General features: G+C 43.7%; 2 protein-coding genes across 20 annotated transcripts in view; one reads left to right on the plus strand and one right to left on the minus strand.

Moving 5' to 3' along the window:
• Positions 1-4,965, plus strand: part of HVCN1 (hydrogen voltage gated channel 1) — a 34,599-nt gene extending 29,634 nt beyond the window's left edge. For 3 of the 5 annotated variants that reach the window (XM_028116630.2, XM_088019474.1, XM_028116629.2), the window contains exons 7-9: positions 374-605; positions 2,725-2,837; positions 3,165-4,965. In XM_028116630.2, the coding sequence (XP_027972431.1) occupies positions 374-605; positions 2,725-2,837; positions 3,165-3,230 (411 nt within the window). In that variant the 3' untranslated portion in view covers positions 3,231-4,965. The remainder of the gene's footprint in view (positions 1-373; positions 606-2,724; positions 2,838-3,164) is intronic. The other 2 variants (XM_028116631.2, XM_028116632.2) reach the window with 1 other exon arrangement.
• Positions 1-25,107, minus strand: part of TCTN1 (tectonic family member 1) — a 45,614-nt gene that overhangs the window by 14,058 nt on the left and 6,449 nt on the right. For 6 of the 15 annotated variants that reach the window (XM_088019460.1, XM_088019473.1, XM_088019467.1 and 3 more), the window contains 13 exons: positions 22,006-22,136; positions 20,321-20,472; positions 17,945-18,032; positions 16,297-16,406; positions 14,780-14,806; positions 10,275-10,409; positions 9,633-9,758; positions 9,164-9,251; positions 8,495-8,633; positions 7,121-7,283; positions 5,020-5,145; positions 4,448-4,592; positions 3,541-3,627 (listed from right to left, as the gene is read on the minus strand). In XM_088019460.1, the coding sequence (XP_087875586.1) occupies positions 4,449-4,592; positions 5,020-5,145; positions 7,121-7,283; positions 8,495-8,633; positions 9,164-9,251; positions 9,633-9,758; positions 10,275-10,409; positions 14,780-14,806; positions 16,297-16,406; positions 17,945-18,032; positions 20,321-20,472; positions 22,006-22,136 (1,429 nt within the window). In that variant the 3' untranslated portion in view covers positions 3,541-3,627; position 4,448. Of the gene's footprint in view, positions 1-3,540; positions 4,593-5,019; positions 5,146-7,120; positions 7,284-8,494; positions 8,634-9,163; positions 9,252-9,632; positions 9,759-10,274; positions 10,410-14,779; positions 14,807-16,296; positions 16,407-17,944; positions 18,033-20,320; positions 20,473-22,005; positions 22,137-25,107 lie in introns of those variants that run through there. The other 9 variants (XR_015766962.1, XM_088019463.1, XM_088019462.1 and 6 more) reach the window with 7 other exon arrangements.

Consider the following 25,107-nt stretch of genomic DNA (forward strand, 5'->3'; position numbering starts at 1 on the left):
CTTCTCCAGTTAGCATCCACCTGATGGTCACTGTCTGAGTCAGTGAATACACTGGGAGATGCAAACTGAGATTTCTATCATTCATTTCACATCTGGTAGGTGGGTTTTTTTGTTGGTTTTATATATATATAGAAGAGCTTTCTTTTTTTCCCTGTATGTGTATGTATCACTAAAGACTCATGGATTTTTTTTTTTTATTCAGTGTATCACAATCATAGCCATTCGGTTCAGGGTCCAAATTGTCCTACTAAATTTGATCACTATCTCTTCAGGCTGACTGCTATATCCTTTTAACAGCTCGTGGGCGTGCCCTGCCCCGGCCTGTGGCCAGCCCTGGATCTGTTCTCACTGTGCCCCCTCTGTTTTTCTCCAGGTGTTCCACTACATGAGCTTTGCCATCCTGACCTTTTTTATGATGGAGATCTTTTTTAAATTATTTGTCTTCCGCTTGGAGTTCTTTCACCACAAGTTTGAAATCCTGGATGCCATTGTGGTGGTGGTTTCCTTCATCCTCGACTTCGTCCTCCTGTTCCAGAAGCACCAGTTTGAGGCTCTCGGCCTGCTGATTCTGCTCCGGCTGTGGCGGGTGGCCCGGATCATCAACGGTATGTCCCCCGTACCCCCAGGCGGCAGAGGGACAGCCGGCTGGGCAGAGCCCGGGAGGGGACCATGGCTCCTCCTCCTCCTGGCTAGTATTTTCTAGAGATAAATGAAGTGGTCTGATTTGGCGCCCCACCACTGCCTCTGTGGCTGCAAACTGACACCAAGTTACACATGCTCTAAGAGGAACTACCTTTCTCCGTTAGGCCTTGTTTTCATGATTATTAGAAGGTATTTACAGAAAGAGTCAGACGAATATTTTGATTAAGCCCCTCCAGCTTGGTTCCCAGAGCACTTTTGTTTTTAATTTGGCGTTTCCTGAAGAATGTTCTACCAAACCCCATCCCCCTGGGAGGGGCACCACTTGTTGGCATGAGGAAGCCTGAGAACTCTGAGTTCCCCAAATTGACCAACTGGACACTACTGGGGAAATAACACCTGTTAACATGTTGTAGACTTTGGCTCTAGAGAACACACTTGGGGAAATAATGCTCTACTGTACTTCAGGTAAAGATCCCATTCCTCACACACACCCTAGTGGTGCAGGGAGGCTCCGTTTCTGAGAAGCCACGTCTCTGCTGTTAACTGCTCAGCTCTCAGGAACTCTAGTCAGAGGTGCTCCAATGTGTCTGTGAACCCACCGCATCAGAATCACCTCCAGTGCGGGCGCCTGGGTGGCTCAGTTGGTTAAGCAACTGCCTTCGGCTCAGGTCATGATCCTGGAGTCCCGGGATCGAGTCCCACGTCGGGCTCCTTGCTCAGCAGGGAGTCTGCTTCTCTCTCTGACCCTCTTCCCTCTCATGCTCTCTCTCTCTCTCTCAAATAAATAAATAAAATCTTTAAAAAAAAAAATCACCTCCAGTGCTTCTGGAAGTCTGGCATAGACCCTCACAGGGTGTCTATTTTTGAAGCGCTACCAGGTGATTTGGGTGTCCAGTCAGGTTTGGGAATCCCTAGACGAGGGCCCAGCACGATAGGCTCTGTCATTGCCCAGAGAGTGAGTGAGGCGGGCCTGTCCTCTGACACAGAGCTCCTTTGCTTGGCAGCACAAGTGAGTTCTATCCCAGTCTCCCCTGCTGGCAGGGCAAGTGTCACATCTCCGATGCAGGGCTGTGTGAGGGGCTCTGCCTGTGGGCACCATGGGCTCCCCCTGGCTTTAGGAGCCAGTTTAGATCTTCTGATGAAAGCCCATTAAGAGTATTCATTTGGGCTCTGTCAAAAGAAATAAAGGAAGCTTTTCACTTACTACTGAATATGCTTATGCTAATTGATTATTCATCAAACAGAAAAATACTCTGTGCAAAGATTATGTACCATGGAGGTAGATAAACCATGACCGTGAACAACTCATGAATGCAGTTACTACCCTTTACTCTCGTTATCACACCACGGTGAGGTTTGCTTTGCAGATAAAACCAAACATCTGAGATTTGTGCATTTTATTTGTCTGAATGGTAGCAGGCCATTGGACTGCCTAATGCCCAAGCTTCAACTGGATTCAGACAACCAAGAATGCAGGGCACAAGGGGCCAGTGCTCCTGGGCTTCATGACCACTGAGTCCAGACATGGTCACTCTTACTTGGATGGCACAGAGCATCCCCAGTTGCTGCACAGTCTTATGCGGCCACGTCCCCACAGTGGTGTGGGCATTGGGGAGCCATCAGATAAGGCTGATGACCCCTCTGTTGGCCAAGACTTAGTTGATCGCCTGACAGCTGAACTGGCCATAGCTGTGGGAGGCAGAAAACTGGGAAAGTGACAATCCCAAGGCTAAGCGTGAGCATTTCCAGCCTTGCTCTTCCGTGGCTTTTAGGGACGGTGCTGCTAAGAGCTAAGCCTCTGTTGTGAACAAGCTCTGTATGAAGGAGCTTAACACTCATCTGGTCAAATGACTATAAAGAATTTCTTAGTCCATGCAAGCTGAAGGGAAATATTTCACAAATGGTTAATGGGCAGCTCAGAAATTAAAAATCTGACCTTCCTGTTTCTGATGCCTTTAAGTGATGGACTGTTTTGTCTGCCACCATTCTTCCCAACTGTATACACTTAGAAGGAAGACAGAGGTTTTTTTCAAGTGGTTTAATTAGAAACCTGTATCACTGAGACCCTCAATTATTTTACAGGAATAATTATCTCAGTTAAGACACGTTCAGAACGGCAACTGCTGAGGTTAAAACAGATGAATATACAGTTGGCTGCCAAGATCCAACACCTTGAATTCAGCTGCTCTGAGAAGGTAAGAAGACACTTTTGGGCAAATGCCACCTGTTTGCCTTCAGTACGGTGCCTCTCCCTACCAGGCCCTTGCTCGGACGCTGCCCTTGGCTCAGTCTTCCTTGTTCTTGCAGATTAGCATCGCCTCCTTCCCCAGAGCTGTGCCAGGTACCCCTCCACTGAGGCCCTCTTGTCACTCCAGCACCCACTAGACCCAGGGCTCTGCTGGCAGACTCCACGGGGAGCGTAGCGTTCATTCAGCTTTGCGCCCTTGGGGCCCACTGAATGATTCCCACATCCCTGGTGAGGTGCAGAAGGTAAACTGAGTTATCTGCTTTTGTAATGATAGGAACGAGAAATTGAAAGGCTGAACAAGCTACTGAAACAGCACGGACTTCTTGCTGAGGTCAACTAGACATGCGCCTGCTCCATCCCGAAGAGAAGACCCTTGCCTCACAGGCTTGTGCCGCTGACGAGAAAGACAGCTGCCCCTCCCGGGGCCATTTCGGGGAGAGGTTTGGTTTGATGCCTTTGCCTCACCCCCACCCAGCTCAGATTCTGGGGGGCTGAGGAGGAAAGTCTGTGGGAAGGCGCGCTCTTTCTTGGTGTGACCAAGAGCTTCCCCATCCCATTCTCACCCCCTATCACAGTGTATCACAAACTATATTTTCTCATGTTAAACACTTGACTCTTGCTTAAAATGAAGGACAAAGTTGGACAACTACTAGTTGTATAGAAAATTTAATCTCATCAAATGTACTTTTCACATTTCGCATGTATGAGGAACCAGTGCATCATTTCATATGAGCACTCTGAAAGACAAAAGAAAAAAAGCTACCTTAGCTACTAGCCCATTCTAGAAAAGTCTTATCTTCTTAAGCTGGTCTCAATAGCTCCTCTTCGTGCAGATTCCTCCTCTGCAGCCTCCAGCTTCTAACTGGCTCTACCTTGTTCTGCCACCCGACAACATTTTTCTCAATTACTGTACAATTAACGTATAAAAGAAACTCCTTCCCTCGGGCCCTCCTACTCTATTCTTTCCAGCATCAACTGCTTGGAACTGCTCTGTGGCATCCCATACAGCCCACGAGATGGAGAGCTCCAGTGCCTGCCACCGAAACAGCAATTAGACCCAAGACTCCATGTAATGAAGATGACACTGGGGGAAGATCCCCTCAGGAGGCCGAGTACTCTACTCGCACGCATGATTTTATATACAATACTTTGCTATTTTTGTATTCATTCCCACGGGGCCTGAAAAGGAAAGAAAACCTGAACTACAATGAGTATTTTAAAAAGAACTCACACTGAAGAAGAGGATGCATAAACTGGATAAACCCTCGACACCTGTGCTACTTCTGGGTCTGTCCCCTTTACAATCTTCCCAAAGGTGCAATTTGGTTTCCGCACATGACCTACGTGGCTGACAATACTGGAAATCACCAAGACCAGATGGTGCCCCATTCTAAGGTCAAACCAAGGAGAATAAAATTTCCAAAAGGAGGGGAGTGAGTGAAGAGGGGAAGTGTGTGGTCTGAGGGTAACCCCATGGGTCAGAGGTAGAATACCAGGATGTCTCCAAGGGAGCCCAGGCCCCAGAGCACTCGATTCTAGAGGTAATTAACAACTTACGTCAAACAAACGGAAAGAAGAAATCAAATGGCAGCCTGGCATCGATGGTTGGCTGAGCTCTGAAGCCTGCCTCCGCAGGTGCAGATGCATCCACAAAAGCAACCGCAGTGGAAATGAGAACCGTCCTCTCATTTCCTGAGTTGGTCTGTAATAAAAAGAGTGTTGCAAGCCCTGCCTTCCAGTGTGTGCTCCTGTGCTTGGGATAACAAAGCTGGGACAGGCCACGTTCCGGAACCTTCCTCACACCCCGACGCGGTCAGTGCATCTCCTAGGCATGCGGAGGCCTCCTCAGCCGCTCACTTGGGTGAGAGAGTTTTTACCTAGGTTGTCCTAACCCACCAATGTTGGCCACAACTCCATTTTCAAAGAATTTTAAAGATCAAATCTAAACAAGAATGCTAGTGTCAATTCAACTGTTGTCAGTGGGTTTTCTCTAATAAAAGAAAATGCTGAATTGTTTTAAGAATTCAGATTAAATTTCAATTTTTTCACAAAATAAATTTCACTATCACGCTTGAGTTTTGTCTGGACTTATGTCTTAACCTACACCTTGAAACCCAAGTTAGACCTACCTCAGGAAAGGAGGATGAGAGGAGACTTGCAGTCACATTTACTATTTTAGCTTGTGGGTTCAGTAAGGACCCGTATTTAGTCCACTTCACTTCTATCACCAAAGCGACCGGGAACTGGCAAGAATCCTACACAACAAAATGCCATTAATCAATCTGAACATTACACAACCTCATGTCAAACTTAATCTGCAGTTCAGAGTTTTAATTATAAAATGTTTCACGTAATACAAAATGTTCTGAACAAGACAGTGAAGAGACTCTAGAAGTTCAGATAAAAACAGCTGACAGCACATATTTTAAAGTACTCGATGCTCCAGAAATATTTTAACACCGAAAACAGCATTTTTCCAACGTCTCCTGTTTCTAGAGGCCAGCATTACTTGGAAGTTGTGGCGATCCCAACACCAAACCATGGAACCTTGGGCCCCAACTTCATCCAGCTCAGAGATTCTTGAGGGGAGCAGCCGGCATGGGGGCGGGGGGATGGCAGGAGTCACAGAAATTAAACCTAATTGCGTATCACGTTAAAATGCACCCGGAGGAAATGTAAATGCTTTCTCTAATTTCATCACTTGGCGATTAAGCTGTTACACGGCGGTACACAGCCAAGTCTGTAAGTTGTCAAAGATACTAACTCTCCGTGTGAGCCGAGAGCAGCGCCTCTGCGTGAGCGCAGGCTGGAGACCTGGGAGCGGGCCTGAGGCCTCTGCCCCAGGGAAGAGCGGCCGAGGGGACCTTCCCAACCCTTTCCCTGCCTTCACGTTTGTTGGCAAATGTGAGGACCGCTGAAGCAGCACAACAGGTAGAAGGAATTCCACTGTAATACTCTACTTCTGTGTCTGTTTGAAATTTCCCCACAACAAGCTTTTTAAAATATGCCTCTTCAGGGCATGAAAAGCTAGCAAGCAAGCCTGCTAAATTTGGTGGCTGCCAAAAAGGCACTGGTGGAACTCCTTAGCTGGGAACTGCCTCTTAGGAAGGCTGCAGGCTGGAGAAGAGGCAACAAGCAGCCCAGGGAAGCTGGGCCTGGCACCTGTGTGCGGGTCTGCTGCCACCAGAGTTCCCCGCAAGGTAGGTACAAAACCCGCCCCGGGCCCTCTGAGCTCCCTGCCCCCGCACAGACCCTGAAAATGCGAATGTCCGCACTGCCCCTCCTCCCAACCTGTCTTCCCTTCTGAGGGGGTAGTAACAGTGTCTTAACCTATCTCTGAGAAGCCAGAAGCGATGTGGCTGGTTCACTGAGGCGGCAGTGTTGAGCCAAGACTGAGCAGCTGAACAGCAGGGACTGAGTAATACTGGTTCTCTGCTGGGGACTCCGGAGGAGGAGGGCCGGATCAGAGCTGGAGAGCGGGTGCTCACCCCCATTGTCCGCCTGCTATAAATATGCTAAGCAGATAAATGAGAGGCCTGAGAAGCTGCGACACAAAAGCTGGGCAATTAAAGGATAAGATGGAGAGCACGCCTCCAGTGACGCCTCCAGTGACGGGGACCAGCCCACACTCTGACGCTGAGACAAAAGAAAAAGGTGGGCAGAGGAATCACGTGTGATCAGGAACCTCTTTGTAGGATGTCAACTTCCATTAAACTCTTTGGGGAACTTTGGAATTGAAAGCTCTCACATGCGGGCTGCCTTTATAGACCAGGGAACAATGGCTGGGGCAGTGATGTGGACAGGAGGAGTCTCACTTTCTGCCACAGTCTTCACACACTGTCCTATCATGATGCCTCATGTCACACCAACAATGATCATGGGAACAGTCAGGATGGTGGTGAGTCCCCATGTTTGGAGCAACCACTAGGCCCCACAAATGTTACCTCGTTTAACTCAACAACCCCACGAGGCTGACACTATATAGCTCTCATTCCCTATTTCACAGATGAGGAAACAGGCTCAAACCCTCAAAGGCGAGAGGGCTAACAAAGCGCAAAATCAGTGTTCAAGACCCAGGCCCATCTGATAACAAAGCCCGAGTTCCTACCCAGAGCCCTCGGCCTCAACAGGTGGCTCCCCCAGCTGCCTCTGCCTCTACCTCCCCACAGGGCGGAGGAGCAGTGGGAGGAGGAGAGACCACTGGCACATGGCCTTCAGCTTCCCCTTTACCTTCATGTGGGATGCCTGGGTGATGAAGTGGACCGGTACCCAGTCCAGCACATCCTGGGCCTGGGAATTTCCAAAAGGGGCCACATAATCTGGGAAGCCTTGGCCCTTCAGGAGGCTTTTCACTTTCTGCACTGCGAGCTGGCACGTGATGGCTTTGGGCAGTCTTTTGGGAAGGAAAAAAAGGTCGATGGAATGGAGCTGTTGTTCATTCCAACAGTTCTCACAGGCCTCAACAACACGCATGCCCTCTCCAGTTGCTTTATTTTCTCTCTCTCCAAACATTATATGACAAAAGCCAAAGTGTCTCTAACTCTGAGAAATCCTGGTTGGCCAGGGAGAAACAAAACAATGTTTCCCAAACTGTGTTCCACTGAGAGGCTCTGTACAAGAAGAGTTCTGTGGCCAAAAATTTGGGAAATATTGCATGCCCATGCCCCTCCTGCAGCACACTGGCATATAAGGTCTCTGAGAAGTCCTTACAGTAAGGAATCGTGTTTTTAACTTTAATTTGGTGTTCCTCAAACATATTAATTGGACCACAGACATAGCCCTACTGACTCTTTAGAAATGTAATCCAAGGAACACCCTCTGAGAAATTCTGGTCTAAAGGGATCAGAACCAATAATATAAATAGTATCTGTTGGTCTAACCAAAACAATGATGTAATTACCCTGGGGGGAAGTAGGGATGGGAAGTGACTGGACGGCAGGGTAGGGGAAGAAAGGGGAAAGAGCCAAATCCTTGCCTTCCACAGTGGGAACTCAACAATTCATAAAACCAAAGTGTGAGGAAATAGTATTACATATAGGTTATTGACAGATTTGGGAGTAAATTTCCAAAAACTCAGCTACAGGAGTTGCAAGTGATCACCTGCAGAGTGGGGGAAATGAGGGTAAGAGCTGGTGTCTTTATAATAAGCCATGCAGGGCCGTTTGATATTTTACACTCTATATACGCTTAATACCAAAAAGATAAACACAGAGATCACATTCAGGCTTCTCACTGGGTTTGTTGCACTACATATATTAAAATTCAGAAATACAGGAAGGACTTTCAAGCAAAGAATTTTTACTGTGAACTCAAGTGCTGTGCAACCTTAAGACCTATAAAAGCCTTGGGATTTTTACCCTGCCACGTCTGATAAGAAAAATGATTGCAACAGTTTTCCTTTGAATCACGACAAATGGTTTATGGTTGTGAAAATTAAAATTAGAAAACAAAAAAGTACTGTCACTGGTGCTAACAGGTCACACTGTGGCTTTCACAGGCGCTCGCTGGCTGATGCAGAGGTTTGATTAAAACGGGGAGGAGTAGGAATGCTTTGTTTTCTGATCAACACAGACAAGTTCCAAAAGCAGCAAGTTCCTCTCTTACCTTAGTTTACAGCCAGACTGCATATCATAACCAAATAATACTGGGGTCCGGATCCCCTCAACTGCTAAGCAGTCTTGCTCAGCTGTGCTACGAAGAATAGTAAGTTGTCCAAATCTGTTCGTGGTCTGAATAATCCCAGATATTCATAGAAAGTTAAGGGACAATCACCCAGTACTAAGGCAGTCTGATTCTCAGGACACAGTGACAAATGTGTGACATGAGACAGGAGTGAAACCCAAATAACCCTTCTCCGGGCCTCTGCGATCTTGACAGTCATTTCCCAGGACAGAACAGAAAATAGTTCTATTTTCCTAGAGTAGTAGATTCTCAGAAGAAAACTCCTCAGAAACTGTTCCTCCAAAATCATTCCAAATTTTCCGAAATTACTAAATTTAAGAGTTTCTGCTTGAGTATGTAATTAAATATATCTAAAAGTCTGTCAACTTTTCTGTCCTAAGATTTTCATTATAAAACATTTTCCTGGGCCATGCTGTTCCACTCCCAACCACCAGTGTCCACAAGGCCCCATCTGCTGTGCAACAGACCCACCACCCACCAGAGCCACCCAGAGAAGTCCTGGCCAAAACAAACCTCCAGCCGACAGGACTCTCAGCAATAAACACACACGTGGACAGGGAAATCAGCCCTCTCCACAGAACCAAAAAGGATATCCCTTCTGAGGCTGAAATCCAGCAGCTAATGGGAGCCCCACAACATAACCAGGGTTTCCACTGAGAGGAACTGGCTTTGTATTTTGCTGAAAGACAATGCAGAAATGCCCCCAATAATTCTCATTTTAATAAGGAAATAGGGTGAAAATAAAATGCTTTTCACAGTAAAATCTGGGATTTCCAACAAATGAAAGAATTTCTCCCCCTACTCAGAACTATAAATATATCTGCTGAGTGTAGGAGTACATCATTCTATAAAAGAATGAGCTTGTATGGAAGAGAATCTTATTCCCAGAAAGGAAAAAGATACAAGGACTCTGCCTGATTTTGTTACAAACACATGCTACATAAAGCCCTTTGTTTAGTACAAGTGGATAGATGGTAAGACTTCTAAACAGATTTTTTTTCACTAGGAAGTTATTTTTTTACTTGTGATTAAATATGTGTACAAAAGTGATCAAACTTACCTGAATAAAATGAATTTCAAACTTCTGCTCGAGTGGAACCACTGGCCCGCTCACTGTCCCCAGAAGGAGAGCAAGGCCAGCCTGCGCTATCTCACCTGCCTCTGTGTATGTGAGGCTGTATTTGACCTGAAAACAAAACGGCACTCCACATACACCTGTGCCCACTGCATCAGTAACTCCAAATACACAGAGGAGGCAAATCCTTTCCCATTTCTCCGCTCGCAGAAGCTTTTTTCTCCTGTCCCATCAGATTTCGGGAGGTAACGCCTCAGCACCACCCCCAGCTGACAGGGTCATTTGAGCCTCTCTGTACCTAGTTATATGAATTCCAAATCAGCAGGTTTGAACAGAGTGTGATCAATCTCTGCAGAGGAAATGTGTTAAAACAAAAGCAACAAAAAACAAATTCTGACATATTCGTGAAAGTCTCTAGGTTTGTGGAGAAAAATCACACGGAATTATTTCAGAGACCCTACTTAAGGAAGCACGGTGTACCGGCAAGTAGGAGGGCAAGCCAAGAACACCAGTACCTCAGAAGAGGCCAGAACCCCCTTTGGAGGGCGTCCAGTTACCCCCTCAGGACCATGCAGCTTGAGTCTGCCACACACAGACTCAGCTTTCCAAGCCAAATCGGGTACCTACCTCAAGAACGACATTAGTGCAGATTTTAACATCCCCAGCCTCGACAAGAGTCTGGTTCAATACCAGCGAGTCCTCCAGTCCGGTTAGTGTTTTATTCAGAGACTGAATGAGGACGGACTGAACAGTGATAGGGATCTGCAAAGCAAAGGAGAGCTGGCTCACTAAGGACACTGTCCAACAGAGATGAATGAGTCACAGTGATGAGAACCTGAAGACAAACCTCTGCAAATACACTGCCAAGCAGGGAAAAACACACAACAGAACAATATGCACACTCTAACTGTATACTCGCAAAAATACAGGTATTTATATGTACATCCTTTAAATAGGAAATACTAGAGAATATAACCACAGCTTTAAAAGTGGTTCTCTCTGAAAACCTACGTTCACACAAAAACTTATACACAAATGTTCACAGCAGCATTCATAACAGCCAGAAACTGAAAACAATGCAAATGTCCATCAACTGATAAATGGAAAAATAAAATATAGTATATCCATATAAAAGAATATTATTCATCCATAAAATGATATAAAGGGCAGATTCATTCCACCACACAGATGAATCTTGAAAACATGCTAAGTGAAAGAAGCCAGACACAAAAGGTCACATATTACATGATCCCATTTACAGGAAATGTCTAGAACAGGCAAATCCACAGAGACAGAAAGTAGATCAGTGGTTGCCCAGAGGCTGAGGGAGACGACTGGAGAAGAATGAGGAGTGCCTGCTAATAAGCACAGGCATTCTTTCTGAGGTGATGAAAATGTTCTGGAATTAGGTAGTGGTGATGGTTGCACAACCCTGTGAACACACTAAAAACCACTGAATTGTACACTTAAAAATGGTGAGTTTTAGGGTATGTGAATTGTATCTCAAACATTCACACACACTCACAACTCCATCGTATCACCCAACAGGTGTATACGCTCCCCTCCACAGCACGGCTCCTACCGATCAATGCACTCGCTCCGTACACACATGTGCACGTGCTCCATAGTCCCAGGACACACCCCCCTAATCCCCACACCCTCCCTAAACATAGGCTTGACCCAATTCATGCACAACTTCTACACACACCCTTACACATACACACTAGGTGGTGGGATCACGGGAAGAGAAAACAGAGACAAGTCTTTCAAGCAGAATCAGGAAGTCCTGAATAACCCAATGCTATTAAAGGACATCTTTCATTTATGGCCACTGGCAGCAGAATGACAAGCAGCGGGCAATCCTTTAAATGACTCAACCCTCTAGGGAGTTGGGCCTCTTCATACTGTATGACAAATGTGACATTTGCACTAAATGTCAGCACTTAGAAACCACCGTTTAGGAAGGAATCTACCTTGTATCTAGTTGTTTATATTGCTTTGAACTTTGCCCTCAATTGTGTACCATGCTCCCATGACCAAGAAGACCTGTGACTCTCCATTTAAGTCAAACCTCTAAGAACGTGACATGGTTCAGAGGCAAAGACAAGCCGTCATGTGACAAGAGTGGCAGAAGGGCAACACCAATCACCACAATACCCTCTGCATAACAAGCCCTATGGATCGGTTTAAGAGCTACAGAGGGAGTCCCTTGCTACGAGTTCATGAGCTCTTCAGTTTACATCCTCAAAAGACAACCCTGGAGGGCGCCTGGGTGGCTCAGTTGGTTGGGCGACTGCCTTCGGCTCAGGTCATGATCCTGGAGTCCCGGGATCGAGTCCCACATCGGGCTCCCTGCTCAGCGGGGAGTCTGCTTCTCCCTCTGACCCTCTTCCCTCTCGTGCTCTCTCTCACTCTCTCTCAAATAAATAAATAAAATCTTTAAAAAAAAAAAAAAAAAAGACAACCCTGGATTCCTTTATCTGAACCTACTGATCCCCGGTTCAGCAATAATGCAGGGTTCCAAGAAAATGCACACCCTTCCAGACCAGCCTCTGACAGAGCCGTTCCAGTGGTATGGGGGGGTGTGCTTGGCAGAAACCAAAGGGTCCAGGTTAGACAAGCTTTGGAAAGACGGATGGATGAGTGTAGGTGGAAAGAGCTGCTCTGGTCTATCAACAGCCACTGGAATGGTCACAGAATGAAAATGGTAGGGCTACTCTGGTTTCCTGAATGTCCCATTCAGCCATATCCCATTTCCACACTATCCTGTGGCAAAGAACTAAAGGATACTTAACAATGAAATTACAGAGCCATAACTTCTTTCATGGACAGTTCAATAAATATTAACTGATTCCAGGCAATCTTAACAGGCTGTGGAATGAGGAACCTGGATCCAATTTTTATATTCATCATCTAACAAATCTTGGAAGTTACTTTTTAAAAAAAACTTTAAGCAAATCTCTGAGTTGACATGTTGTCCGTTAGAGCACAAGCTCTAGTATCACACAGATCTGAGTTATAAGCCCCAGTCCGTCACTTCCTGATTGCATGGCCACAGGTTGCGAAGAAAAAATGTGTTTGAAGCTTGGCACACAGTACAGCTCGTCCAGTGTCATGGTTGAGAGTAAGGTCTTTGGGGATCCCTGTCCCAACTCTGCCACTTCCCCACTGGGTAGCCTTGAGCAAGCTAATTCATTGCTCTGTAACTCATGTGCCAGGGAGTGACAACAACAGTACCTACCTCCTAGGCTTGCTGAGACAACTTAACGGACTTCAAACATGCACGGGACTTAGAACAGTGTATGGCACACAGTACATGCCTTTCCATAACATCCCATCATCCTCACAACAGGTGAGGATGCTTGATTGCTTGATTGAACCGATCTCCTAGGCATTCACTCAATTAACACATAACCCACTGAGTGCCCAATACATACGAGGCACTACCTTAGCATTGCAGATATATCCTGGACAAGGCAGATAGGGTTGCTGCCCCCCCCAGATCAAGTTTTGAATGGTAGAATCAAAGCACTTTCTAGAGGTTGGAGGTATTTGAGAGCTAGTCTATTATATGGTTTTCAAACTGGGTTCCTGGGAGCCATAGGATTCCTCAGAAGGACCAAAAAGGAGAGAGATGGGAAGGCCGGGCAGGAAGAGGGCTCTAGGCCCCACCCCTGCTTCAACGAGGGGCTTTGGATTCAATCCAAGTTACACACTAGGGAGAGTTCTGCTTGAGATCACATTTGAAAAAACTCTGCAACTAAAACAGGTTTGAAGACACCTTCACAGATGAGGAAATCCAGACCCACACACACAAGTGTGAAGTCCAAATTCACATGACTATTTCCTTACAAGTATCTACCTCAAATACATGTTTGTGTCTTGAGACTTAATGAAATCAGTTACAGTAGGTACCACTGTCCCAAGTGCTGCCTGGGTGCCAGATGCTGCACAGAGCACATGTGCATTCTCCCACTGGAACTTCACATCGGCCTCTGGGGCAGACACTTACCATCTGCTGGAAAACTGGGGAAGTGAGGCACATGTCACAGGAGGAAATAATGGCAAAGCTGAATTTTGAACCAAGGCCAGCCAATCCCACAAGCTCTGGGAGACTGTGACAAGATCAATGCCTTGGGCCTCCTTGGGGACTGTATTCACAGACCCAAAAATAAGGGATTGTAGATCCATGTTCCTTTGCTCTGACATATCCACAAAAAGACCTTGGCCACCTGCTCACAGCCTGACAGAACCTCTGAGCTGGGGTCCAACAGAACCTACACCCATACCTCAACCCCTGAAGCTATACTGGAGTGTTCCACCCCTACACAGGTGTGGACATTCACAGGGCAAGATGTTTCTATCTTCTACCCGGGACAGACAGCGCCTTGGGAGCTAGCCAGCTCTCTGGACAAGAGACCAAGAAGATCTCAAGGGATGCTGGGGAAAGCACAGAAGCTAATCACACCCATTGTCTGTCAACACAGCTATGCCATTTAAATATGAAAAAAAGTGCTAACTTCGAAAACGGGGAATTTGAAAATCTGCTCCCCCTTTTTTTTATCATGTTATGTTATTCACCATACATCATTAGTTTTTGATGTGATCCACGATCCATTGTTTTCGTGTAACACTCAGTGCTCCATGCAGTACGTGCCCTCCTTAATACCCATCACCAGGCTAACCCATCCCCCCACATCCCTCCCCTCTAAAACCCTGTTTCTCAGAGTCTGTAGTCTCTCATGGTTCATCTCTCCCCCTGATTTCCCCCCCTTCATTTTTCCCTTCCTTCTCCTAATGTCCTCCATGTTAGTCCTGATGTTCCACAAATAAGTGAAACCATATGATAATTGACTTTCTCTGCCCGACTTATTTCACTTAGCATCATCTCCTCCAGTCCCATCCATGTGGATGTAAAAGCTGGGTATTCATCCTTTCTGATGTACATATGGCAATTACAAAAGAGTCGGCTGCTACAAGAGCTTCCCTATTTCATTAGTGCTTGCCTTTTGGCAAATGTTGTGACTCGCAGTAAGGTATCCTTGTAATCCTAAGTGTATTCATCTCAAAAGGTTTAGAAATAAGACCGTGCATCATAAACTATTTTACTTTCCATCAAGAAATACTCTTACCTCTGCCTTTGTTCTTAAACCAGGCACCTAAACAAAAAGAAACAACAAATTTTGTTAAGTACAATGAGAAGCATTTGTATTGCTTTTTCAGACCATGGGTTAAAGGGCATAATTATCTTATTAAAGACTTCATAAAGAGGAAAACAGAATTTCCTTAAGACTTGCCGCCTACGTATTTTCATATCTATGTCATAATTATTTCCTTTCCTATATTCATTTCCTTCAGATAGGAAGCTTAATAGAATAGAGCAGCCCCATGGAGCTGGTCTCAGAAAGTCTCCCTGCTTCATTCAGTACTTTCCACATGGTCACCAGTGACACAGCGCTGTGGGAAAGACGCGGCTCCTAGCCTTCTGGTCACCCTCCTGCGCCTGTCCACACTGGAAGGCCACCATTGCTGGCCCAGGCCCAGGCAATTTCCAATGCCTCCTAACTGCTCTTCCTGCATCTAGCCCAAACCCCTCAATGGCGAGCTCCTGCCTCCCCAACACAGCCGAGCACTCCTTCCAAAGGCCTCCACTTCCTTCACTTCCCATCCCCAATTCCCCCAGCCTTACTTCTCATCCCAAGACACCCTACAGGGCCAAAGGGAGCTTTGGGGAGGGGGCTGAGTAGACATGCTTGGAGAGGCCAGTGCTGAGAGAGTTGTGGCTGCACGCCTGACAGGCTATTTCCAGGACCACCATGAGAAGTCAGATAACTGGAAGAATTCACAGGCCTACGTGGCTGACTTATAAGAAGAGAGGAAGAGGGAATGGGAAAGGAGAGGAAAGTCTTCAACTTGATTCTGAAGACTGCAGTCTGGATGAATACTGATATCATGGACCACCCTACTCCTTTCCTGTTCCCCCCAAAATAAGGAAATCAGGAGGTGAGGGTTCACAGTAATCATACGGTTTTTCATCATTGAAAAAAATCTTCACCTCTTGCAACCCTCCATGCCATCCCCCAAATGGGCCAGTGGCCTCTTATCTCTTCAGGCTTCAGTCACTACAACCAGAAAGAAGGGGCCTCTATACTGCAGTGACCTCCCGTGACCTCTTCTCCTTCACCAGCAATCCTATTTCCTGCCTGTTGCTTCCTGCTGATTTCATCTGCCAACCAGAGAGTGGATTTTCTATTCTTTTCTGGCCTGTCTCTCAAAGAGGTATCTTTTTGGTGCTAATGTGATCATTTCTGTCACAGACATTAAGATGTTTTTATAATTTCTAAAGTTTTCAGTTATTAAATAAAGTCTTTCTTTATTCAGGAGAAAGACATTAATGGTTACCATCAAAATGAATGAAAGCCAAAAAACAAAACAATGAATAAAAGCAAATATGAACTATATAAAAATAAAAATTTTAAGTGATTATTTCAATATCTTTGGTATCAGTATACCAAAGAACTAGAGAAGAAAAATTTAAACGAGTTGTCAATCATGTACTGAAATTATTCTATACTTGTCATACTTCAAAAGGGTGCAAAGAACAGAAAACAACTCTGACAAAGAAGTTTCACTTCAAAATAATTCTTACCCTCAAAATTTTAGGGCTGCTGTAATAAGCCATGCCCAGGGCTTCAATTTCTTCACACTGTTCCAAATTTATCCTTCTGGTGCACTTAACAGCTTGGTTCACCAGAAATGCTGGAAATCATAACATTCCCAAGGGGAAAAAAAATGAGAGAGAAGAAATTTTTCAACTGTCCCATGGTAACTAAAAAATTGTAGTCTAAGTAAAACCATAAAATTAGTTATAACACAGATATACAACATGCTTAAAAAAGGACTTAAAATTTTATTTTTAATAGGTAATACACTCACACGATTCAAAATTCAAAAGGCGCAAGAGAGTGTTCTCCAACACTTGTCCCCCCCCTCGCCCATCCCCCAGCCACCACCAGAGACAACTACTTGTCCCCAGAGACAACCAGCATCAAGTTTGTTGTATATCTTTCTGAAATATTCTATGCAAATAAAAGCACGTGTGTACATATATTTTTAGTATTTCTTTCCCCTTTTGGAAACAAACACATGCTATATATTCTACCCTTCGCTTTTTTTACTGAACAATGTATCTTGGAGTTCAGGCTATCTTAGAACATGAAGAGCTTCCTCCTCGTCCTTTTTTTTTTTTCTTTCAGGGATAATTAGTATTCTATTATGGATATGTCATAATTTATTCACCAAGTTCACATTAACAGATACTTAAGTTGTCTCTAGCTTTGCCATCACAAACAATGCTGCAATATACTATTTTGCAAGCAGGCCAGATTCTGTAGGACCAACTCCTAGAAGCAAAACAATGGGTCAAAGGGCATATTCATTTGCAATTTTGACACATATTGCTAAACTGCTCTTCACAGAGGTTGTACCAATTTGTAGTCCCGCCAACAATGTAGATGAAGGCCTACTTCTCCAGAGCCTTCAATTTCCTAAGCTTTGCCAATCCATTACATGGAAATGGTATCTCAGTTTGGTTTTAATTTACACTGTTCCTATTGTGAGCAGGGTTGAGTGTCTTTTCAACAGAATCCACTTTCGTTCCTATATGAAATGATGTTTCGTTAGGCCACATGCCACCATACACTCCTTAGCTAGCTTCTTCAGAGTGGTGCTGCCTTAAGGATCGGAGAACCACGCCTGCTGCCTCCCACTGCCAACACAGTTACTCCACAGATTCTGTGATGCTCCTGAAAGAAGCAGGTCCCGCGGGAGGTGGCTGTGTGGGCTGCATCCCTGCTCCACCACTGCCTGAGTGAGCCTGAGCAAAAGACTGAATGTTTCTCAGTTTCCTCATCTAAAAAATGAATAACCTGACCTTCAGGGATTATTGTGACAATCAAATGGAAAAACACATGCAAGCCCAAGGTAAGTGCTTAATAAATATTAGTTATTGACAAACTTTAGCTCCAGTGGAGAAAGAACTTCCCTAAAACTAGAAGGGTTAAACAACTGAGCAGGCTGGTTTCAGGTAGTGAGTTCCCTATCACTACAAGTGCTCAAGCAGTGACTGCATATGGCAGAAAAGATGTGGTTGGCAATCTGACCTGCATAACCTCTGAGGCCTCTTTCAACTCTAAGACTGTTTCCAGTTATGAAGCCTGTTTAATCATGACTACTATATATTCAAACTAAGAGCAAACTCTGTTTATAGACAGAAAGAAAAACACCCACAGTCTTACCTGCAGGGTTATCATCAGTGCACAGAGATGACATAAGGGGAGAAGGAAATCTCAAAAATGAATCTGAAGTCTGCAGACGAGCCCCATACTGCAGAGAGACCAACCAATAGCTATTATGGTGCTAAGAAAGCATTCATGCAACACCTACCGGACACCTACCATGTGCCAGGCAGCATTACAAGCATCAGGAACACAGTAATGAGCAAAAAACAGATGCAGTCTTTGCCTGCATGGAGCTTACACCCAGCTGCCCCACCCCTTTCTTTCAAAGGTATGTGTTTCTGTGTATGTGATGTTGTTTTATTTGCAGGCTTTTTTTAAGATTCGTTTATTTTAGAGAGCGCGCACGTGCACGTGTGTGTGCAAGCAGGGAGAGGGGCAGAGGGAGACGGAATCTCAAGCAGACTCCCAGGCAGAGTACAGAACCCTACATAGGGCTTGATCTCATGACCCTGAGATCATGACCTGAGCTGAAATCAAGAGTCAGATGCTTAACCGACTGAGCCACCCAGGCACCCCTGCAGGCTTGTTACAGAATTCCTCTGGAAAGGTATATAAGAAGCTGACATAGTATCTGCCTCTGCAGACAGGAACTGGGTGGCCAGAACAGGGGTGAGAAAGGTAATTTTTTTTTTTTTTAAGATTTTATTTATTTGACAGAGAGAGAGAGAGCACAAGCAGGGGAGCTGGAGAGGCAGAAGCAGGCTCCCCACTGAGCAGGGTGCCTGACGTGGGGCTCGATACCAGGACCCTAGGATCATGACCTGAGTAGAAGGCAGATGCCCAACTGACTGAGGCACCCAGGTACCCCAAGGTAATTATTTTTTACTAGCAATAATTATTTACTTTTCTTTTTTAAGATTTTATTCATTTGAGACACAGAGATAGAGAAAGAGAGAGCATGAGTAGGGAGAGAGGCAGAGGGAGAGGGAGAAGCAGGCTCCCCACTGAGCCAGGATCCCTATGGGGAGCTCGATCCCAGGACCCTGGGATCATGACCCAAGCCGAAGGCAGATGCTCAACCATCTGAGCCACCCAGGTACCCCAGCAGTAATTATTTAAATAACAGATACAGCACACGTTAAAATCGTAACACTGATGGGCCTTCTTTCCCAAAACCAAACTACATGAAACTTTTCCCCAATATTCAAAACAAAATTTACAGCTGTTGTGCATACAACCAATTTTCTTGAATTCAAAAAGTATCCAAATGCTTTGGTACCAACAAGGATATGGGGAAACAAACTCTCTCCTTCACTGGACCTGGGAGTTTAAACTCCTGTAATCTTTCTAGAGGGCAATCTGATATGGATATTTTAAATTTCCATTCATTTTGACTAAGTTAATCCAGTTATAGGAAGGTATCTAAGAATTAAATCAAACATATAAGTGTCTATAAGAATGTTCATTGTGGATTATTTATAATAGAAAAACTGGAAACAAATGTCTGTTAATAGTGGAATGGCTCAATAATAAAAGCCGATACAGACATAGAAGGGATACTTTGTATCAGTAAAATGTAGCTCCAGCAGTAGCTCTGACAAGTTACTTTCCTATACAGAAGTTTTTCTTATCTTTTAAATGGGGACAATGATGTATCCCCTTCAGGGTCCTGTGAAGTAATGTCTGGAAAGCTCTGCAAGAAATGGTAACTTTTATATTGATAGGGGAAGATGCCTAAGATTTATCACTGAATAAAAAAGGAAGCTTACAGAACAATGTAGATAGCTATAAGCCCTACTTCTGTATAATACTATATGTGTATTTTTATAGATTAATTTAAAAATCAGGAATATAAACCAATCTGTTAACAGTGATTTGCAATGTGCATTTTAGTGGACACAGGGGCCTTTCCATCTTATGTACCTCTATACTTTTAACTTTTAGAATTAGCACATGGTGCTTTTTTACTTCTCTTTAAAGATGCTTCCAAAAAATCGGAAGCTTATTCAAAGTTAATGTATATCGCATTTAAAGGTTTACTAATGAATAGATATAAAATAGCACATATCTTCCTAAACCTGTAAAACTAAATATAGCTTTGAGAAGAGGACCAGGCACCCAACCAATCCACTCCGTGTCCCCAGAAGCATGACTCAAGCACTCTGCTGCGTCTTTTGAGGTAGAGAAGCACAAAGAATTCTGCGGAGACAAAAGCAGGCTTACTAATGAATAAACAACTTTCAACCCTATGTTACAACTCAACTACTCATTTTTAATTTTTGTGATCTTTGATTTCTAGGCATGAACATTAAGTTTTTCCCTCTATAATGTGAATTCAGTCTCGGGGAAGCCAGTTTTGATAGTGAACAATTAACTCACAAGGATGGGATATTTGCAACAAGATGAGTGGACTTAATCAAGTTCTTGGCTCACCTTATATTTAGCAGTAGCTGGAACGTCCGACTGGGTTGCGAAAGAAATCTCTGATTCTGAACTCAAGGCAAAACCATCAGATTTTTTCATCAATTTATCAAAATTATTTTCATCAGGCACTTCTGGATTAATAAAGGATAACGCGGGTTTATCTGTTTTTTAGAAAAAGTATTTTAAATCAACATAAATATGTACATTATGTATATAACAATATTTTGAAACAGTTTTTAGTAGCATTAAGGCTGATGTGAAAAAAATAGTGTCTCTTTCCGTATTTACTTTACCCCAAATTTCTTGAGTCTTGTTAAATAAACAGGATCCCCAGACTTGGCCTGCTTCTCTAACAGTGTGGAAGTAATGGTTTCTAAGCCTGCAGGCAAACAGCACAACAGAAGCCAATAATAACCAATCTTTCTCCAGCCCATGGACTGAGAAGCCTGCTACATTAACCTCTAAGGCAAACCTCTCTGAAGATGGCCACAGGGACAAATGATTTTTTTCTACCCTCACACAGCCACCTCCAAACCAAAGCCCAGGAGAATAATGTGGCTGTGTATAGAACATCTTGGGAGAAAGAGGAAATGGGCTGGTATGTTCACTTGCCTGGTGTTACGTCATAGAACTTGACAATGACTAACCAGTCCTTACTTTAGATTACAAATCCCAGAGCACTGGGTGGCTCAGGGTGGCTCAGTTGGTTAAGTGTTCCACTCTTGATTTCATCTCAGGTCATGATCTCAGGATTGTGAGATTGAGCTCCGTGTCCATCCTGGGAACCTGCTTAAGGTTCTCTCGCTCTCTCCTTCTGCCCCTCCCCCTTCCTTTCTCTCCCCACCCCCCAAAAAATCAAAGAGCATTTGCCTAGTTTTCAACTGCAAGGGAACAAATTCAAAATATAAAGATGTTCTGAAAAGATGATGAAGCTTAACTGATAAAACCATAAATATATCTCTGATCTTAGATATCTTGTTAACATTTTAAACTTACATGTACTTTGGATCTAGACACCTATTTGAGCTAAATGCTGAGATAAAAATAAAGATCTTGTTTTTATGCAAATATTCTTAGTAAAAATAAAAGAGAAAAAAGGAAATTGAAACCAAAGCTCAACCTGATTTTCAACCATTAAACCATGAGGAAATTAAAAAAAATTATACACACACACACACACACACACACACACAACTTAAATAAACCTAGATTCCTATGTGTGTCTACATATTATAAACACCAGTGAAATAAAGCATGAGATTTCCAAAAACAACTACATAAGCACATTAGTTTTATAGAAAATGCTCATGCCCACAGGTCTATAAAGTTACTTGCAGTGGCCTGTGAAACAGCCTCAGAAGATGCACCTTAGCCAAACCACAAAATTATTGCTTTAAATCTAACTAAGACATTTTTCCATAAAAGAACTTAAAAAAAAAAAAACATTTTATTTATTTGACAGAGAGAGAGAAAGCACAGGTAGGCAGAGTAGCAGGGAGAGGGAGAGGGAGAAGCAGACTCCCCGGTGAGCAGAGAGCCTGATGTGGGACTTGATCCCAGGACCCCAGGATCATGACCTGAGCCAAAGGCAGACGCTTAACCAAATGGGCCACCCAGGTGCCCCCTTTATAAAAGAACTTTTTAAAGAAAAACTTTCCAGTGCTTCTCAAAGCATATCACCATCAAATACTTACAGTTTGTAATATGAATGCAGAATATAGATGGATTAATCCGGTTGACAAGTTTAAATACCCTTTGAGGTGGATTTGCTGTAAAATTCAATGAGTAGATGGCTGCTTTCTGACTACAAAACTGACTATCGCCCCTGAAAATTAAAAAATAATAGTACAAAATTTTAAGGCATATGCACACAATCTTAGCTAGATTATTTTAAAACTGTCAGATGCCTGCACTGTACTATGTTAACAGCTACATGGAAGATATTTATGAAAGCGTGATGTTAGAACTGAATCCATTTTTATTTAGTTTATTCAGTGTTAAAATGTTTGGCATTTGAAACTTTTTCCTCTAACAGGGAAAATATTAAGACAAGTAGAATAACCTTTAAGGAAATCTTGTCAAGTATGGAATAAAGATCAGGGTATAATTTTGATGTAAATGAACCCCGTAAACACAATCCCTGTATTCTGACACAATCAATCATATAAAATTTTGCAGAACTTCAGATTGTTTGTAAGTACCCAAAATGGATCCAAAATTCCTTGTCTTTAGAATAAAGCGGACTTCAAAGGACTGTGAGAATCAGAAAATGTGAAGTCATCTGGAAGTCTGGGGGCTTAAAAGTTAGGATACAATCAAGACTTCAACCAATCCCAGACTTGACAAACTAATCAATTTGATACAGATATGGTGTTGAAATAGAGATGTATCAAAAAAGGGATCATAATCTACCTAATGCTTTAAAGCCTTCTCTCAGTATGTATTGCCCCAATATTTCCCATGTCATCGATATGTTTTTGCAATATTATACGAAATGGCTTCATTGTATACCAACTTATTAAGATTCTCCAATTTTTTTTAGCCAATTCTCTGCTGTTGGTTCGGGCTATTTCTAGTTTTCCCCAATTACATATAATGCTATCACATCATCCTTGCACATATATCTTTATGAATGTCTCCAGCTATTTTCTTGGGCTATGTTCCCTGAAGTGGAATTGCTGGATCAAAGGTAGGTGTGTTGTTCAAGGCTTCTGAGACATACTGCCAGATCTCCCTCCAGAAAAGGAAGATGCATGCTCACCAATACCACAGTAAGAGTGCCTAGGTCCCTGTATTCTTGCCAAGAATAGATACTATCCAATTTCTACCCTTTGCCAATTTCATGGGCAAAAATCTGTTATCTCATTTTAATTTGAATTTTCTCATTTACTAGGGAGCTAAAGCATTTTTCCATATGGTTATTGCTCATTGGTATCTCTTCTTCAGTAAGGTGCTTCTTCATATCTACTGACCATTTTTTATTAAAATGTTTGACTTCTCAAAGAAAATAGAATATCTTCTCAATGGTTTGTGAGAATCCATATCTTTAAGAATCTCCTTTGAGTATCATGAGTTGTAAATATTTTATCCCTGTTTTCAACCTTTCAATTTTACGGTGTTTTTTGTCATACAGAATCATTTTGATGCATTATCCTTCCCCCACCTGACTGGAATTACACTTATACATTAAGTTTCTATAAGTTAGTTTACATAATAATTCTTTCTATCCCACCACATAAGTTCCTCCATTTATTCAAATGTTCTGTCTCTCACTATACTTCAAGTTTTCTTCACATAAATTCTAAGTATTTAATTTTTTTTTTAAGATTTTCTTTATTTATTTGACAAAGAGAGACAGTGAGAGAGGGAACACAAGCAGGGGGAGTGGGAGAGGGAGAACAAGGCTTCCCGCTGAGCAGAGAGCCCAATGCGGGGCTCGATCCCAGGACACTGGGACCATGACCCGAGCCGAAGGCAGACGCTTAACGACTGAGCCACCCAGGTGCCCCAGTTCTTTTTTTTTTTTAAAGATTTTATTTATTTGTCAGAAAGAGCACAAGCAGGGGGAGTGGCAGGCAGAGGGAGAAGCAGGCTCCCTGCTGAGCAAGGAGGTCAATGTGGGACTCGATCCCAGGACCCCAGGATCATGACCTGAGCCGAAGGCAGACGCTTAACTGATGGAGCCACCCAGGCATCCCTTAAGTTTTTTCTTATGTGACATTTCTATTGGGTGTTATGAATAGGATCCATTTCCATTATATTTTTTGATGGTTATTGCTGAAGTATAAGGAAGCTATCAACTTATAAGTAGCCACTTTTCCAAAAACTCTGTAAAGTTCTAATGGCTTATCAGTCATTACTGTGGCATAAAAAATACTTTTTTTTTTTAAAGATTTTATTTATTTATTTGACAGAGAGAGACACAGTGAGAGAGAGAACACAAGCAGGGGCAGAGGGAGAGGGAGAAGCAGGCTTCCTGCTGAGTGGGGAGCCCGATGCAGGGCTCGATCCCAGGACCCTGGGATCATGTCCTGAGCTGAAGGCAGACGCTTAACGCCTGAGCCACCCAGGCACCCCTAAAAAATACTTTTGAAAAAATATTAGTATATGAGAAAACATCTAGCACTAAAAAATTTATGAGGCCTACTGCGTCTTAAAGGATACGCAGGAGTCAGACAAAGAAGGAATGGCTAATCCAAGTGCAAGAATGGCCTTGGCCAAGGATGGGTAATGTACTGGTGCGGTATAGAAAACTCTAGTACCAAAGTTAAGCTACATGGAGGATTCAAGATGCAGGTTAGTAGGAAATAGGATCTGAATTTGTCAGTTTGGGGATGGATCTGAATCCAGGCTAAGGAGTCTGTAAGTAATGAGAGCTTCTGAAGGTTTTTTTTTTAGCAAGTGAGTGACAAGATGAGGTGTGAGCTTATACAGAGGGAGTAGGAATGGACAGACACAAGAGGTAGCGTGAAGGAATGCAGCAGAATGGGATACCTTACTCTTCCCCTTCCAGTCTGCCCACTCTCAAATCCCGCACAGTGGATCAGTATCAGTTCTGCGTATTTCTCTAGTCATGACCTTCAGTGGGGGGGGGTACCTATTCATCTGTATCTGCAACAGTTTCTTACTCAGTTCCCTGCCACCAGGTTTAGCCCCTGTGACCCATCATCCATGCTGCCGGAGAACTGCTTAAGATGGGAATCTAATCCCCTCACTCCCTGGCACCCTGCAGAATTCAGAACAAAATCCAAACCCCTCAGCATACACACAAGGCCCCTCAAGATCGATCCCCTGTC

Source organism: Eumetopias jubatus, unplaced genomic scaffold (genome assembly GCF_037043125.1).
Source record: "Eumetopias jubatus isolate StellerSeaLion01/CBP00866 unplaced genomic scaffold, mEumJub1_p1.0 scaffold_16, whole genome shotgun sequence".
Taxonomy (NCBI): domain Eukaryota; kingdom Metazoa; phylum Chordata; class Mammalia; order Carnivora; family Otariidae; genus Eumetopias; species Eumetopias jubatus.